General features: G+C 39.7%; 1 protein-coding gene across 1 annotated transcript; it reads right to left on the bottom strand.

Annotated features, from left to right (window-relative positions):
• Nucleotides 1–3,235: 3,235 nt before the first annotated feature.
• Nucleotides 3,236–5,399, bottom strand: pdcb (phosducin b; the record flags this gene model as incomplete). Its single annotated transcript, XM_080431537.1, has 3 exons — nt 3,236–3,751; nt 4,034–4,161; nt 5,354–5,399. 3 exons carry the CDS (start codon nt 5,397–5,399, stop codon nt 3,236–3,238), a joined length of 690 nt encoding a protein of 229 aa, XP_080287663.1.
• Nucleotides 5,400–18,943: the final 13,544 nt, after the last annotated feature.

Raw genomic sequence — 18,943 nt, forward strand, 5'->3', positions numbered from 1 at the left:
GAAGACAAGGACTGTCCATCACTGAATGGCACTCTTTGATGCAGGATTATGCAACCTGACTGTTGTCTGACTCAATCTCTGCCTATGCCAGGAAAGCAATGGCAAGGCCACAATGTATGGCATTACATGTGTTTGTGTCTGTACTGGAAGAGAAGGGCGCCCAATAATGTGAACAGCTCACATCTATTCTGTGTGGCTGCTTATAAATGGCAACTGATAAACACTGATACACTGCAGTGTATGTGGAGTATAGACCCTCTGTAAAGAATGTCCCAATCTCTCTCTGTGTTACCAGCCTTTGTTTACTAGCATAAGCCACAATTCACCTAACCGCTTAAGTGTCTGTCAATTCTAACTGTAAGCAGGAAGCAGCTTAATTTGATTTGTGACACATCAAATTGCGGGTAGCTAATAGGTCTGTACTAAACATACTTCTGTGTTGTGGTTTTGTTATGTTTGAACTGCTCAAACCTCATTAGGGTCACAGAGGAGTCAGATTTGCTCTGTTATCAGGCTATTGGTTGAGGTTGGTTAACATGTCACAGCCTATAGTAGACATGGAGAGTGACCTTTTCTGTAAAGTCTTCTATACCTGCCTCTGTATTGTTTGCTATTTACTTCTAAGTCACAGTTTCTATGGGAAACAAAACATGTAATACACATGTATTTACTTTGTTAACATTTAGGCATTATCCAGAGTGACTTACAAGTGTGAAATCAGAGTAAATGGCATGAACCCTAGTCAATAAACGACAGGATAAATACCATTCTACAGCATACTGTACGTGGAGTGCAAAGAGAATTATGTAGTTCTCCAAAGAAACTAGGATACCAGGTAATCAAACCTAGCATCAACATGCTGTCTAAATAACATTCAAAAAGCATTCATGGTCAAACAAAACAATCTAAGTAACAAAATATGTGAACAATATGTAACTAGCATCTAGGGACACAAGGAGAGAGGAGTGCTAGGGGGTGAAGTGGAGTCTGAAGAGAGTTTTCAGACTGCGGGGGGGAAATGAGGAGTGAATCTACAGTTCTGACTGCAAGGGGGAGTTTATTCCACAGTTTGGAAGCCAGCTCATTGTCTCCGCCAGGCAGGCCAAAGGCATTGCCGAGACTGTATTTGCACCCTGTCCGTCCATCGACCAGCTAATCTCCGGCACCGTTGGCCTGATTGCAGCGAAACTGTGCACACACACTCCCTGGATGCCAAAGCAGAACCTCTGCCCCAAATCTTTCACATGGGCCTGTTATAGCGCCACCAGGGGGCTGATTTTTGCAAAACAATTCTTTGTAATGCCATCTTTTTACAGTACTCCTACAGATTTTGTCCAAACATCATGCAAATCGGTACACAGTATCTCTATAGTAATTAAACGAAACAGGTCTTTCAGATTTTTCATATTCCATCCTGATTGGCTAAGATTGGCTTCCAAAGTTTGCTGGAGTGCTCCGTTTTCTTTTTAAGATATTTTTGGGTCTTTTTCTGCCTTAATTGATAGGATAGTAGACTGACAGGAAATGGGGAGAGAGATGGGGGGATGACACACAACAAAGGTCGTCGGAATCGGGAGGCCAGCGGGCTCCCCCCGGAGTGCTCCGTTTTGAACAAAATGAACACAGCGTGCAATGTCAGTGAAATTTTGCGCGCACATTCCCACTAGGAATAAAATGTTCAAATCAGCCTCATGGTGGCGCTATAACAGGTCGATTTGTGTTTTTACCTGTAACTGCACCGATCTGTGTAAAACTTTGTATGCACACTCCCTAGAAGTTAAGGAAAAACCTTTGCCCTGCATTTTTCACATTTGCCTTTTATAGCGCCACCAGAAGGCAGACTTATGTAAAACTATTTCTTTGATATTACTCCTTCAGATTTTATCAAAATTTCACGCAAATCGGTACACATGATTTCTATAGTCATGTGATCAAATCGGATCTTTTAGATTTTTCATATTCCATCCAGATTGGCTAAAATTGACATCTAAAGATTGCAGAAGTGGCCCGTTTTGAACCAAATGCCACAAATCATGAACACAGTGTCCGATTGCGGTGAAACTTTGCACGCACATTCGCACTACGTTGAGGAACAAATGCCACCCTTTTAACATTGCCCTATTATAGCCCCACCAGGAGGCCGATTTTTGCAAAACAATTACTTTTAATATATTACTCATACAAATTTTGTCCAAACATCACGCAAATCGTTACACATTATCTCTATTCATATTCCATTCTGATTGGCGAATTCCAAACATTGCTGGCCCACAATAACCTACCTGTCCTGGCGGAGAACTGTGCTCCGAGGAGCACTTTTTCTGGTTGATTTTCTTTTTTTCTTCTTTTTATGTGTACATGAAAAACAAACCACACAACCTTACCATGGATTACTGTCATTTTTGTATTTATTTTAGTCAGGTCATGCAGCTATTTTGCTTCATGTTATAAATTGCGCTAATAGTATTGTTCATTATTATAGCCATCAATAAGAGACCAACAAGTCCAGCCAAGTTCAAAGCCTCACAAACAACCCTATTTGGATGTTTCCATGAGTTTCTGTCACCTCCTCAGTAGTATACACAGGAAATGGAATCACTCAGGTCTGATAACAATATTTATGTCATCTTGTGTAAAGCTTTTCCAGCTGTAACATGCATATCTCACTGTGCTGGTAAGATTCAGTTGATACGCCAGAGTAGAAACAGACTGTTACTCACAGTAAATGTAATGTTCAGTTGATGACATTATGCTTTGTTCAACATGGCATTAAATCATTGAGATGAACAAACCCTTGATAAAAACTGATCCTGGAAAAATCCCATCCTATTAATTAAATTCTACAAAAACATAAATATATTTTTGAAACATAAATAAATAAATCTATAATAAATAATACATATAATTTGTCACAATCCAATATGTATGTTATTATTACATTACATTATAATACAAAAACAAAATCCCCCTTAAGAACAGGTTGGTTTGGCTATGGAATAATGAGACCATGCAGATTTTTTATTTTCTTGTTTTTACATTACACTCAGATTTCTTAGTTCACTCAATGTAAAATAATGTTAGGGTTCATTCTCAAGCCCTTGTGATCTAGCAGCAATGTTATGCATTCGCTATAATCAATACCCAAATTGTCTGTCATTGATCCAAAACTGTCTCTTCAAATTACCTCCCTGCTTCCAAAACCATCCCTTTCAGCTGCATAGATCTTCCTCATGGTTCATTCGACTTCATTCTCATCTTCATCATCCATCCCACGCAGCTCTTTCTCTGGCAGCAATCCATAGCCATTGAGAAAGGCTTCCACATCAGTGGCAAAGAACTCGCCATTTAGGTGCTGTGTGCAGGCCAGAAAGTTCCCAATCAGTTCACCCCCCTTGTACACCAGCAAGGTGGGCAAGAGCTCATCTGAGAACCTCTCACTTGCACCTGTTGCCACTGCGTCAATCCTGCAGAACTTGACGGTGGGATATTCAGTGGCCAGGCAGTCGAGGCAGTTGTTAAGCTCCTCGCAACCTTTCACACCGAACTTATAGATATGGACTACTACAACTGTAGTGTGGTGCTCCTTTTCAATGACGTCCAGGAAGGCATCGCCACTGTCTAGGTCATGTACACCTTCAAACTTGGGTCCAAAGCTGAGCTTTTCATGCATCTCCACCATAATTTTTTTGCGGTAGGTTTTAAGACCCGTCTCGTCGTCCTCCTTGAGCAGTTCATACTCTTGGAGGCTCACCTGAAAAACAAAAAGGATGGAATCAATTTGACAATTTCCACTGTCTATCAGATCATTTGCTGACTTTGCTAAATTAATGCTTATTGGTTCATTGTTTTACATTAGTCAAAGCAGTATGGGTTAGGTAGGACACAATTTCATTTATAAAGATGACTAAAGTAGGTAGCTATAAGGATCAACACCTACTGAAATATGTATGCTGCACTGCAGGATAGGCTTGCAAGACTGAATGAAACCATGACACCATTTGTTGATGTGATAATCTTTATCACTGTGTCATACCTTGCGGCCTCCTTTGTCCTCGGGCCTGGACATCTGCCTCAGTAGTTCCCTCTTGGCAGGCGGCAAGTTTGGCTGGTCCATACTTTCCAGCTTGAATCGCCTCCAGTCATTGATCACGCCTTTTGGTCCTGTGGACGAGGAGAACATATATAGATATAAATGTAATAAATTATATCCTGATCAATGGTAGATTGTTTTTGGTCAGATGCCGAGCCTGAATTTGGAGAGTCCTAGACCACTTATTACTGATGTTTTGACCTATATTTTGAAAAATAAAATAAAAGAAAAAGATAGCAAAATCTAAATTATTTTAAAAGTAAAAAAATCAGGACACATCGGTACATAATTGCCGATACCAGTGTCGTCAAAAGAGTCAAATAATGGCAGATATATCGACCAAACCGATCAGTTAACGGTCGGGTTCTATAATGAATTTTGTGAGTGAGCAGCCTGTCCTTTAGGATATTCAATAATATTATATTTCATTCGATTATATTATGCTTATTATTCCACAAACTGTCAACCGCAACAACATCTCAGGACACAGTTAATATTGACGTGTCAACTTAGGCAGTCTAGTAATTGCATTAGTTGCTGCTCTTACAGTTATGTAAGAGCAGGTACAGAAAGAAGATTTAAGTGTCTGTCAAGTTGCTAAGCAAGAGATAATTGATGGCGAGCCGGTCATTGTCGAGAAATAAACCCAGACAGGGTGGTTAAATCCCGACGCGAAGCAGAGTTGCATTCAGTGATTGACCAATCAGAATCAAGCAATCAAACAAGCCGTGTAATAAATCACTATCTGTTCCTCTGCTTTCCTTTTGACTTGGTTATTGCATTAATAGTACTATATGTCCTCATAGAAACTATTTGTAATACTAATGAAATGGCAAGTCAATGCTTTTAACTGTATGTCATGCAGCCAAATAAATATGTCTGGAATTTACATTTAAGAACATAAGCCAAAAATAGATCTACAAGCTCACAGCGTGATATGATATGATATGAACATTGATATGTTTTGTTCATTAATATACGTCTAAATAAACAAATAAAATAAATAATTAAAGTGATGCGTTATGATGACTCATTGTGAGCATGTAGATTGGCTATTTTCGGCAAGAGATGTAAAGAGGTGTCTAAGAAGTGTAGAGGGGAAAAAAGAGACCAGCTACTAGAACTAAGTATTAGTTGACTGATTTACTAAGTATAGAGGGTTTAAGTGGTTAAACTTAGACTGAACCCCCTGCACTTGGCACAAGGCATTGATGAAGGCAGTGCTTTTCCCACATTGGAGTGGGTGTATAAGCTGCTTCTTACCTGTTTGTGTCACGTTCTCTTCCATTTCTGGTACGTTGCCAGACATTTTGAGTTACCTGTCAGAAATCAAAGACATTATCACAATCAGAAACACCATGAGTACTGTATTGTTATTAATAGTGAATACTACTGTATGTTTACACTTTTCTGATTCTCATTTTATAATCATCATCATCGCATTTAGGTTTCTCATTGTTAGGTCCTTGGACATACTGGCCATATGTCACATGACCATCCAATACGCAAAGGAGTCCATAGTCCCACGATAATTAATCAAATGAAGGTGCTCTAAGAGGATTACAGCATTGCCAGATCAGTTGCTCATTGTTGGCCCTAACATTTGAAATAGACTGGGTGATATTATGAACAAAATCTGTCCATTTTGTTTCATCCCACCTGTCTAGTGCTAATATCAGTGTTTGCATGTCATTGAATCAACCAGATTTAATCTTAAGTGTTTTAAAATGTATGTGGATATGTTACTTAGTACATCCAATCTTCATGCTGGCCTGGACTGATTCTGTTGATGGAGTTATTTTTATCAAGTCTACTGTGAGAGAATAGGTCAATATGTCTATATTTCAGGTGTTTCCTCACATACAAATATACTCTACATTTCTCATGTAAACATACAGAAATAATGAGATGGAGTCAAAGAACAAAATACAGATGGAATGGCATTATTTGTAGCTTTGAAAGCCAGAAAGCTAAACCATTACTAAAGATGGTGCAAGCATATTAATAGAAACAGTCAGAAGCTGGTCAGTAGCTCTATAGCAGTTCAAGCCCAAACAAAACTTGCTATCTCTACTCCATTGACTCCATTGCATTTTCCTTACCTCCTGTGGTTAGCGTGAGCTCTTCACTATGTGCAAATAATCCTCGGACTGGTCAATACCGTCGGCACACTGAAGTGAGGTGTCTAGTTTTAGATGCTTTGTATATTTGTGTGCATGTGTGTGTCTTTTCCAACCAATGAGGGTGGCCGATTGGAGATTTAAAAAAGGTGTTACAGGCATCTAGGTTGGACCAAACAAAAATAGCGTGTCGGTCCTAAGAGGATTTAAGTGCAAGAATTAGAGGTCTCTGCTTCACAAAGGCGTAACTACACATTAGTGAGAGGCATAAATAAAGAGAGCACAGTAATAGAAAGTATTAGCCTTGACAAATACTTTTGACTCAGACACTTAATTAGATTATCCAGCAATAGTAAGAAATAGATACCATTTTGTGTTCTTTTACATAATATACAGCAGTGCCAGTAGGCACTATAGAGGACTTGTTAGAAGGAAATAGTAATCGAATTGTTAAGGTTTCCTAACCTTGCTAAACAATGCAATGTGTAAGGAGTCAAGTCAAGCAAGGGCCCCATGCATATCCCCTGGATGAACTTTGTTCAAATGAAAGCATTCTTCTGTGGAATTAGAAGTTCTCCCAGGCATTGGGCTTCACACGAAATGAACACACGGCTGGAAGATTTCAAAGCACCAAACTCCGCTAGTTATACTGTAAGCACGGAATGCGTGGTGATGCTTTATCTTGTAGTCCGTGATTATGTCATTTGACCACCGCCCCAACCCCAACCCCAAGTTTAAACTCTTCTACCTCTTACTAGCCTCTTCTTGTTGCAATGAAGACAGTCTACACAGATATTTATGCTGCAATTTTTTATTTTCTTTATATTTTGTATTTTAAAATATTTTATTTCTTTGTGTTTTTGTCTGAACATTGAAAGCAACTGTCCAAGTCAAATTCTTTGTGAAGATATTCTTGGCCTGATTCTGATTCTAACAGGGAATTACGTTCCAAAGGTTTAAATAAATAACAGTTAAATAACACTAACAGACACACATTAACCACATTTAGCCTGTACATTTCCATTGCATACAGTCATAGAAATGTTGGTAACCCTTCTTCTTTTATTTGTTATTCTCACATACTACAATTTAAGGTTTGTTGAACAGGTTGAATCATTGCAGAGCAAATAGAAAGGGTTTGACTTTCTTAAGTGCTTTTATCACTCTTTCGGTGTACTGTATTTATTGGCTTAAAGGCTTAGTCAACCTTTTATAAAGTCTGACTAAGCATGCAAGTACGGTTGTGCTCAAGCCCTAAATGAGCATAGATTACAGAATCCAGCAGATTATTTACCTTGTAGGCCAAAAAAGGTGTCCATTATTAGTCTCCTGCAATTATTCTGGCCTCTCCAATTCTAAGAAGTACAGAGACGGATCAGTATCAGTTCAAAACAATTACAAAATATTATGAAAATGGGGACATGTTTTACATTTATTCATTATGATAATTTGGGACCAATTCAAGTAACCCTTTATCAAGAACCCATCTGTAGAGAATAATAATAATTATAGTGCATGTGTGTGTGCCTATGTGCGTGTGTCCAGCCCTGTTAGACTCTATTCAAGCACTAGAGGGCAGTCTTGTGCCTCAGTCAACTCAAATATTAAAGGTAGGGTAAGTGATATTTTTTGGTTAAAACAAAAAGTATTTTGTTAAAAGGTTAAAGCACTATATTCTGATAGTAATCATTGCTATAGAGTGTTTGTTCAGTAACAGGAGTCTCCCCATCTCTCCAGCTCTTTAATAAACAGAAAATAAATTTTCCGGTAGGTGTCAAAATCTCAGCCAATCAGGAGAAAGTACCCATTTTTAAGCTTCATTTTTATAGTGTTCCAGTTCCAATTTTGCCTGCTCATTTCTTAGTGTCATCACTTCCTATTTCACTTGTTTAATCTGTATCCTGATTGAGTTCTCTATCCTGATTGGATAAAATTGGAAATGAAACTGAAACTGAAACGAAAATGCATTTTCTGTTTTATAAAGAGCTGGAGAGACGAGGAGACTCCTTTTACTGAACAAACACTCTTTAGCAATGAGTACTATCAGAATATAGAGCTATTTAACACTTATTTTAACCAAAGAAAATCACTTACCCTACCTTTAAATTATGGAATAACATGACAGACAGTCTCTGACTGTACTGTACCTAACTTAAATATTCTTTGTAGTTTCATCAACAACTGTGTCCAGTCAACAAATTTGCATTAACATCTATTGCAACAAATTTGGATTAACATCTATTGCAACAAATGTGCATTAACATCTATTGCAACAATTTTGCATTAACATCTATTGCAAAAAAATTGCACAAACACCTGTTGCAATAACTTTGCATAACACCTATACTGTATCTTTGTCTAGGCCTACTTGCATTTCATCGCTTCTCACATTACCATAAAAGGATTTCCTGAAAAGTTGTAATCATTGGATCTGGTAAATTCTTCCTCTTTCAAAGTGCAGGGGTGCATTGTAAAACTAAAAAGGTGTCGCTGCCTTTGAATGTTTTATGATGGGGGGGTCTTGTTCTTTTCTCTACTGATATGTAAAGCCAGCTGAGAAATAATACATACACTGTCTGTCAAGAGGAGTTGATATGGATCTCATAGGTAAGTGCTTTTGTCTCCATACTGTACGTTTTCCAGGGACATTGAGCTATAAGTGACAAACCACCTGCTGGCAACAGTGAAAGTTACTATTTGGGTGATTCTTGACAGGATCACAATTTAATGATGATCGCACGGCTTTCTATTTTCCAGTCTTACCTCACAGCTCTGTGCTTGGCAATTACCCAACCCCTCTCTCACCAGGCCTTAAGGGGAAATTATTTGAATTCCTTGCATAGTTTACACAGGAATGTTGACTCCCCTTTTCCACGGGAAGCTTAAAGTGACACACCGGAAAGGTGTGCCAAGGTGCTCATTTTAATCTGACTGATTTAAGATTATCATCCACTAAACCCCTTCACTAATGATTTTGCTGAAAGATTTATCTCTGAGATGGTGGCAAAGAGATGAGATACCTGAGCAGCACATGATTGATCGGAACATTATTTGATCTGACATGTCTGATTGTCCCCATGAGCCTCCTCCTCAGCAAGCATGTCTCCTTTAGGGTTTGGGCAGAAGAAAGAAAAATAAATATGCAGTCAAATGATAAATGGGAAAATCAACAGGTATGCTGACAAGGTGTGTCTCTCTTGTCTTTGTCTGTAACCCCATGTTATTATTTAATCTATTAGTCATTAAGATGACAGTGTTGGTGGTGGCAGAAAGACATTACGGAATAGTGTTTGATGATATGTGTGTTTATGTACAGTATCTAGGCACTGAGACCTCCCTCTCCGAGCATGTCTCCAACAGGCCAGGCAACGTAGAGAGAGGAATGGCCAGAAAAATGACTAAACAGAGTAAAACAAACAGCAAACAAATATTTAATACTAATCATACCAATTGGTACGTTGACGTAATATATTGTGAAATATACTGATTCATTACTGCATTGCTGTGTAAGCAAGCATTAAGCTATGCTTGATCAGTATCAAAGTAGAAACAAAACAAGCACAACTCAGTCCAAGACATATAGTTTTCCGGGTGCACGGCTCAACAAAACACAATGTAAAAAACTAAGAAATGCCAGCTCTCACAAGTCCTTCTGGTACTTTTAATTACATACAAGGCACAGGCAGACATGACTGTGCTTCATGTACTCATGTACTCATGTCACCATGACTCAGCCATAACCATATAAGGAGTTCCCAGTGCAGCTATACACCCAAATATGGAGTGTGTTGTCTAACCTCAATGTCTCGTCATGGCATCAGCAAACAAATCAGTCAGCTCCATATATGGGCACAAATGGGGGCATGCCTATATATGGGCATATACTGATGACATCAGGGATCTCCATATATGGGCATAAAGGGGACAAAGAATGACAGATACAGAGATCTCCATATATGGGCATAAAGGGGACTCTCCATATATGGGCATAAAAGGGACAAGGACTGACAGATACAGATATCTCCATATATGGGCATAAAAGGGACAAGGACTGACGGATACAGAAATGTCCATGTATGGGCTTATCAGTCAGATTGGCGATGCAACATAGGTGTGAGGGCCGCACCTCTAGTACTTAATCATTCTTAAACTGTATTATCATTATAAGATTATTATTATATAGATAATGTGCTTGCGTATGTATCTTTCTCTTTATCACAATCATGACTGTATCGGCCCTGCTTAACTTACCTCTATCAATCATGACTCATATCTTCCAGCCACCTCTGCAAAACCTCTGTATATAATGATCTGTGCTTATTGCTTCAGAACTTCAGAACTTATTGCGTGATACTGCCTGGTATCACCTTGTTCTTCGAGCTCGTTGCTTGCCTACAGAGGTTTACAAAGGAAAATCTGCACAACAGCTTAGCTCCCCAACATATATTTTACTATTGCAAAATGTGTCAGTATATCACAAGGTATAAATCTCACATGCATGTACTTTAAGTATATGCTGGGTTTCATTGCTATAGGCGGTTTGAGGCCAGGTGTGGTATTATTATATGAACCATATGTTCTGTGCTGTTTCTGTTACTGGAAGAGGAGGTATAGGGTTACCCCATTTACACAAATCCTGTAATTACACAGAACCTTATTCTGATTTCCATACATCAGCACTGACGGTTCCGACTGTACACCATAGTATTAGATAACATTAGAATGAGTAATGCAGTATTATGGGAAAGACTTCAACAGAGCGTCACTGTCTCTGCCACATACTACTACTACTGCTATATTAATTATTGGGGCCTTCTCTCCTCAGATTTCTCAAGTGAGTCACGGTCTGTTAAGACTGCATCCCGTAACGTAGGTAAACGAGATAGAAAGGGTAGTATCTGTATTAGGTAATGGTTGACTGTAACACGCTTTGATTTGTCAACAGTCTGGTGACATATTGTGCGGAAGCTATTATCTCAAGTATGATGACCTCATAGCCTCATAGCCTTTTGAGTCAGTTACACATTGTCATTATGTTCTTAATGGCTTTACTTTGCTTTGTTTCCTTGTTTTGTTTCTCAAAACTAAAGATAAGATTTGATCCCTAGGGGGAAATTCAGGTGTCATAGCAGCAACAGCAGTGAAAACCAGAAAAGTGCACTCCTCTGAGCGCAGATTAGCAACAGGCTGGGTTGCCTACCCAGGGCTGTGTCAGTCATAGGGTGCAGCCATCAGAACACGAGGGAGCTGCGGCGGGAATAGAGTTTGTACGAGAGATGGTGCAACTGTTGGCGTTTGAGGCACCCCCATGGTCATAAGTGAAAGCACTTTCAATCTCTCAATCGATCAATCTGCAAAATACAAATGCGAAAATTCAGTGGCGCTGGAAGTCATTTATTCCAAGGGGGGCTGGGCTGGGCGGGGGACTCCGCGTGTGTCGCTTTTTTTTTGCGTTTTTTTTCTCTCACATTTTTCACTTTTCTTTTCACCTTTTTCAACAAATATTTTTATATTTTATTCCCTAAAGTTTTAATATATATGTGCCTATGGGTTCACCTATTGACATTATAGCTACTCTTATAAAAAGCAGCCACGTGTATGTTATGACAGTGGTATTACAGTGTTATATTAATGTCCATCTGAAAGTCCAGCCTTGCTCTATTACGAGCCCGGAGCCAAGCCATTCCTGCCATGGTGACTCAGGAGTTTCATAAAGCAACGATTTGTATTGCCGTCGCCTTCCTGCTGTTGCAGTTCCATCACATATTCCTAGGTAGTAATGGTTGACTGTGTGAAACTCTTGTTTAGAGTTGGTGGTTATTTTTAAAGGTAACTGGGAATTACAGGAAATAATTACAGCAGTGTAGAATACACCATTTTAGACATAACAAAAAAAACAGAGACATAGTTTAGCATATATACTTGACAGCAATGTATCTCTATGAACACCTACTGTATCTGTTACACACGTAAAATGAATCAGTCATACACACACAAATCCACAAGTCATTCACAATGCAAGTACGCACACACTATCATTACTCAGACACTTGAGATATAGCTTAGAGTTTTCATAAGACAAGAAAGGTAAAAAATAATATACTGTACGAATCAGGTTTTGCTGTGCGGGGTTGCGCTCATACAGTCTCCTAGCCTGGCATTGGCCACCCTGGTCACGTGGATTGTGGAGAAATTTTGTGAACCCACATGATCAGGTTGACCAATGGCAGTCTAGTCTCCATCACCACGCATTCAGAAATGTGTCGGCAAAAAAGAATGTTGAACCTGGGGTGGTCATTGAACCCGACACAAACCAGAGCAGCCCGATGGAAACTCACCGTATCCCAAATGACAACATATTGGGCTTGCTCTGGTTGCCCTAGCTCCCCTTCCTGTTGAAGAAAGTTATTGTGCAGTTGATCTAGAAAGATTTTTTTGTGTTTAAGCAATAAAGACAAAGTTTTGTTTAGTATTACTCATGGCCATTGTGGTTATAAGTTTCCAAGGTATCAATACATTATTAAGCAGAATGCCAAGGAATTTAGTAGAACTAGACCTACATCGCAACGCCGATCCGACCAATATGTGCCCATACAGTATGGAGATGATATGCCTATATATGGGCGTATCGGGTTTGTTTATGGTTATGTCTGAGTGACGTGGCCGTGGCCTGGCCGGCCGGCCATTAGCCAAATATAATATAGGATACACATTCGTTATGGGAATGCTATCGTATAAAAGTTTAGACGAGGAGTTAAAAGCTTAAACTTATTAAAGTTAAGAGATAATTTCCCCCCCTTTTTTTCTTTATGCAAATTTAAGACACTTCACTTGTATCATCTGCAAATCAATTATTAGACAGCTTATCTGAAACATTGAAAAAGAGCGTGTGTGTGTGTGTGTGTGTGTGTGTGTGTGTGTGTGTGTGTGTGTGTGTGTGTGTGTGTGTGTGTGTGTGTGTGTGTGTGTGTGTGTGTGTGTGTGTGTGTGTGTGTGTGTGTGTGTGTGTGTGTGTGTGTGTGTGTGTGTGTGTTGCCTTTCCCTATTCGTGTGTCTGTGGGTGTGAGTATTGGCACACCATGTTTTTGCTGCTGTGCCTCGGCCTCAGCTGAATGTTTTTTTGTTTAAAACAGCTCTCCTCACGCAGTGGTTTACAGTAACTGTCTAGTGTCTGGCCATAAAAATACAGTGCTAATAATAACTCCATTCTTATTGAGAGATAATTTCTTCTGCACCATCCCTGTTTCTCTGGTTAGAATCATTTTTTCTCCCTGCCTCCCTCTCTCTCTCACTCTCCCTCTCCCCTCATTCCATGCTCACTATGCAACTTGACTGAGACCATGAGGGAGAATAAGCACATGGTTGCTTTTTAGCTTTTTGTTGGTCAAAGCCCATAAACAAATCAGTCAACCTTTTGAACCCGGATGAGCATTTGCACTTCACAAAAGCAAACACTTGAGAACTCATTGAGATGTTACAGCTCGGAGCATCAGGTGCCTGTTTGCTCTTGGAAGCAAACAGACATTAATGATGATGGATTACAAAAAAATTAAAGAGATGAAGGATATGGTATAAACATGACATGAATCAACTTTATAGTCACATCACAGGTTTTCAGGTGTAAAGCAGTGTGTGATATTATAGTTTGTGAATAGTAACGGATGAAATGTAAATGAGATTTAATGAAGGCTATTATATACTTGTACATTTCAGCACGCACACGACAATGTCTCTTCAGTAACTGATTTCAGCGTGAATCTTCATGTCTTTGCTTGGATTAGTGTGCGCGTGCGTGTGCGTGTGTGTGTGCGTGTGTGTGTGTGTGTGTGCGTGTGCGTGCGTGTGTGTGTGTGTGTACATGCTCACATTGCATGCGTGTCCACCTTATGTGTGATGCCATGTCTAGGTCTGTGTGTGTGAGCACGCATAGATGGTGGTACTGCAAGGACACATGGTGTGGTCTCACGGAGGAGATTACAAATAACATTGACATTACTTCAGTGATTCACTGCGGTCACCAACATGATTGTTCGTCCTGACCAAATGATTCCTCCTTCCTAGACGATGCGTGTTAAAGGGCACAAATATTCTTCATAGTGCACACGCTCGAAGCAAAGTGCACACATACTGTGCAAAACACAGACAAAGTGTCTACAAAGAAGCACGCATGTCTGTTTGAGAGAAAACAGAGTGTATATATACCTCTCGTAACCTTGTGATGTTTTGCATGGCCTCTCTGCAACCCCTGACGAATGTACATTAAATTGCTCACGCTCACGCATACAGTATGCATTCAGAAAAAGACTAACCTATAATCTTGTTGCAGCCTGCCACCTTTCGTGTATAAGTTAATTGCATTTTTTCAATGAATCATTCAATCAAATTAAAGAGTTTGTTTGTGCCAAAGATTTGGGAGTGCAAGTTTATTCGTCCCCCCTTCAAATTCTGTTTAGAGTTGCTGGAGGTCTGAATGCTTGCCGGCTATAACACGCAACTGATACCATGGTTTAATGAAGCTCAGGGTCTGGCCTGATAGGGTCCAACCCTACCCCACCGTCTGACCTTCATTTGACATGGTTAGTCTTGTTTGGATTGAGTGACTCTTTTCCAATACCAAGACAGCGCAGTGCATGTACGTAGTTGTCTGGACCTACTGTTCAAGTTTAGTCATCCAAATGAGAGCAGTGTCCAGTGTCCATTTGATAAATGTTCCATTTACATACAGTCAAAATGTCTCTACGACGTAATCAGTAATGAGAAATAGTATAAACAGTGGTCAGCAGCATCACATCTTATTTACTCTGCTTATGTACTGTGAAATAGTTTTAAGTTATCATTCTATGATGTATGGGTGCATTTTGGCTATTATTTATTTGTTAATAATTCAATGATATATTTTTGGGTTTTTTATTGCCTTATCATAGTCACAGAGAAACAGGAGACAGAGAGAGAATGAGCTGAGCAGTGACATGCAGCAAAGGTCCGTCCGGCCTGGTAATCGAACCGGGAACTCGTACGCACCTTAACCACTCAGCTGTCGTTGCCCCATTCTATGAAATCTGTATGATTTTTTTCCCCAAAAGTGCTTGCAAATGTTATGAGATTGCAGTGATTTCTTTTGTACATAAAATGTTATCAGAAAATTATGCAGATTTCAGCTGTATCAGACTCCTATTCAAGGCAAATCTTTGAGTAATGGAAAAGATCAAGAAAACTGTCAATGGAGCTACTGGCAATGGAGCTACAAATGGGTCAGTACATTTCCTTGTTCGTCACCATCATCATCATCATCATCATCATCATCAACAAATGTGGTTGGGAAAGAAAAGAAAGTCACAGGATATGTCTTTCACTGTTGGCGAATCTCCAATTTGTGGTTTAGAGGTATTGCCTTAATACGCTGCATGAACCCCTGATTCACTTCGTCTGTGTGTGTGTATGTGTGTGTGTGTGTGTGTGTGTGTGTGTGTGTGTGTGTGTGTGTGTGTGTGTGTGTGTGTGTGTGTGTGTGTGTGTGTGTGTGTGTGTGTGTGTGTGTGTGTGTGTGTGTGTGTGTGTGTGTGTGTGTGTGTGTGTGTGTGTGTGTGTGTGTTGCGCAACAGCATAGCAGACCCAGACGGCACGAGTAGAAATGCGTAAGAGGGGGAGGAGAGAATGACGTGGCTACTGGACACTCTCCTCTTCCCCTCATTGTTGCTACTGTCACCATGGCTTGTCATTCATAAACATTTACTCACCCAACAGCCAACAGTGATGTTTTTGTTTGTCGTGAGTTTTGGGGGCCTCACTCCAAGGGAAACTTACAACTGGGGTTCGAACGGTTGTGTAATCCTGTTTGAACTCCCCACTGAGGGGCGCTGCAAGAACACAAAGCTCACCAACCACTCTGCTCAAATCACTTTCTCTCACCGGCTCTGGATGAGAGGCCAATGAGCAGAAGCTGTGCAGGGTTAGGGAAAGGTTGTGATGGGGGAGGGCCAGGATTCAATGCCACATACAGTTACAGTACATAACTCTGCTTATGATGTAAATATGTTTTGTCTCTCAATATAATAATGCCATCATTTATTGAATCATAAATGCCATAATATATTGAACTCATTTTCAGTTAAATAAAAAATGTGTACCATACATGTCTTTTTACGGTGTGGCTCCTCCTCAGAGGCGAGTTGTCTAGAAGAGGGTCTGTCTGTGTGTCCAGAGCTAATCTCGCAAAATGCTGGACCGATCAGAACCAAATGTATTGTGCACACTGCCAGTAGGCCCCAGAGGTAGCTCCCCTAATTATTTGTTTAACGACCATTAATGAAATGATGTACATTATTAGAATATCGTTTCTGGCAAATTAACTTTGGTCTGGAAAATATACATATGTATACGTAGGTCTGACCTTTTGGTCTTACTATACTATTCCATTTTCATGTTGTAGTTGTAAAAGTAACAGTCCCATGTCTTAAGACGCTCTTCAGCGGAGGAGGGTGTACGTCACACAACAGCATTTCTCCATGTGTGTGTGGTGACGTTAACATGCCATTACATTGTAGTAATGATGATACCTAGACAGAAACTGGCGCGTATCTCTTCCCTGTCTCTTTCCGTACCCCCCCACCCACCACCCGTCTCCCTCTTCAGGCTTGTTTACTTTTACATCTGTATAAGTGTTCTACACACCGCCTCTGCTTTTCATGACTCATCCTCTGTAGGAATGCAAATACTGTAGTGGGTTATACTGAAGGGCTTCCCTTTCTGTTATCTTGAGGTGGTTATTTTTAGAAGGGCTGCTTTTCATTCATACTGTACTTATGACTTTAGGTAAAGCGTATGCCTTATTACAGTAGCTGGAACACACCCAAGTGCTGAATATTTTACTTGTAAGACAGGGTGTACAGTATTTACTGAGGGTTGTTTTGTTGTTGCTGAAAAGATCTCGGTTTCTCAGTTTGTAGTTTAGTATGCTTGTTTGGTTTTAACAGATGTAGGCATACAATATCGTGCAAATCATTTGATACCAAATGCTTAACCACATGCACATAATAATAAGTCTGAACACACACAAAAAAGTTATTACTCGTTCTTGATACAAGAGCACCTTATTTTTTATACGATTTTTTATAATTGACTAAATCTATGATTTAGCCACTTTCAATTTCTCTATTAGCTGTAGTTAGCTCTGTATGCTGTATGTAGCTTTTGTTCCGAACACACCATAATACTGATACTGTGCAACATAACACATTATCAATATTTCATGGCTCTTTTTCAACAAAGAATATGCCTATGCGTCTCATACTCTGTGATGATGAGGTCAAACCGGTTTAGGATAACCTCCATCACCCACGTAATTCCAGTACAAGCCATTTACTGAGAATTCTACTGTATATATCAGCAAAATCAATAACCACAATTATGTGTTGGTTTCCAGCAGCATGAGGAAGTGTTCCACTTCTTGGGATGAGAATGGCGTGCCATGTGCACACACAGCCTCTAGTCGTCTTTTGTCATCTGATTTGTTCTGCCAACATTGTCCTATACATGCATTCGTCGTGGAAACTGTAGGCTACACATATTAGGAGCAGTAGCAGTGGGTGCAATCCAACAGAATCAGAATCAGAATCAGAATCAGTTTTATTGTCACATCACAGGTTTACAAGGTAAAAAAGTGGGTGAAATTCTTTTTTGTACATCATTCCCATCGCAACATTAGTTTCCATAGAAAGAAGAGGGGGGGGGAGAAGAAGAGGGTGGGGGGCAAGTGGGAAGGAGATCAAAACAAGAGAGCAACAGAAGGCCAGACAAGTTATCTACATATTTACAAATTACCTGAGATAATAAAAAAACTAAAAAAACTAAACTGAGGTGCCTGAGCATAGCAGCAATGTATTGTATACTGTGCATGTTATACTTATACTGTGCATGATAGACAATGGACGTTAAGGTGCTTAGAGAAAAAGGAGCACAATAAAAAAAAAAAACAGCGGCACAGCACAAGTTGTCTATAAAATCTACTTAAAGAAAACAATCTTATCAATAAGGTCATGGGATTCACATGGCCTAGACACAGATACTATTCCGTGCTTTTATCTACATCATGAGAATTTTTGTTTTTGGCATTGATTCATGTTTAATGTGTGTGTGTGTGTGTGTGTGTGTGTGTGTGTGTGTGTGTGTGTGTGTGTGTGTGTGTGTGTGTGTGTGTGTGTGTGTGTGTGTGTGTGTGTGTGTGTGTGTGTGTGTGTGTGTGTGTGTGTGTGTGTGTGTGTGTGTGTGTGTGTGTGTGTGTCATTGATATGTCATGTTGTGGTGGCATATACTGTAGTGTGTGTTAGTTGAGTTCTGACAGCCCATCCTGTCTGAATCTCTAAGAAACTTTGTGGGAAAGGATAGCTCATATTCTCTCTTTAACAGGAATAATACTGTACTGTACAGTGCTGCATTACATATCTATTAGTGGCAGCATAGAAATGAAATGAAGAAAATAATACATAGCCATTAGTCATGTATTATAAGAAAATAATACATGACTAACAGTTATTTACTATGGATTGAGAGGCACAGTGATTGATACGATCATCTGTCAGCAGCTTAGAGTCCTGGCTTCCTTGTTTGCACCTTTAAGGTGAAACTCCATCATAATAATTTGGCAGTTTAGTCAAGGTCTGGAGTACTATATAGGTGAACATCATTCAATATTGGTCACTGTATATTTGACTCTTATATCTTGGTTTATATACTT

This window comes from Gymnoscopelus braueri, assembly GCF_963280865.1.
Source record: "Gymnoscopelus braueri genome assembly, chromosome: 6".
In the NCBI taxonomy this organism is placed as follows: domain Eukaryota; kingdom Metazoa; phylum Chordata; class Actinopteri; order Myctophiformes; family Myctophidae; genus Gymnoscopelus; species Gymnoscopelus braueri.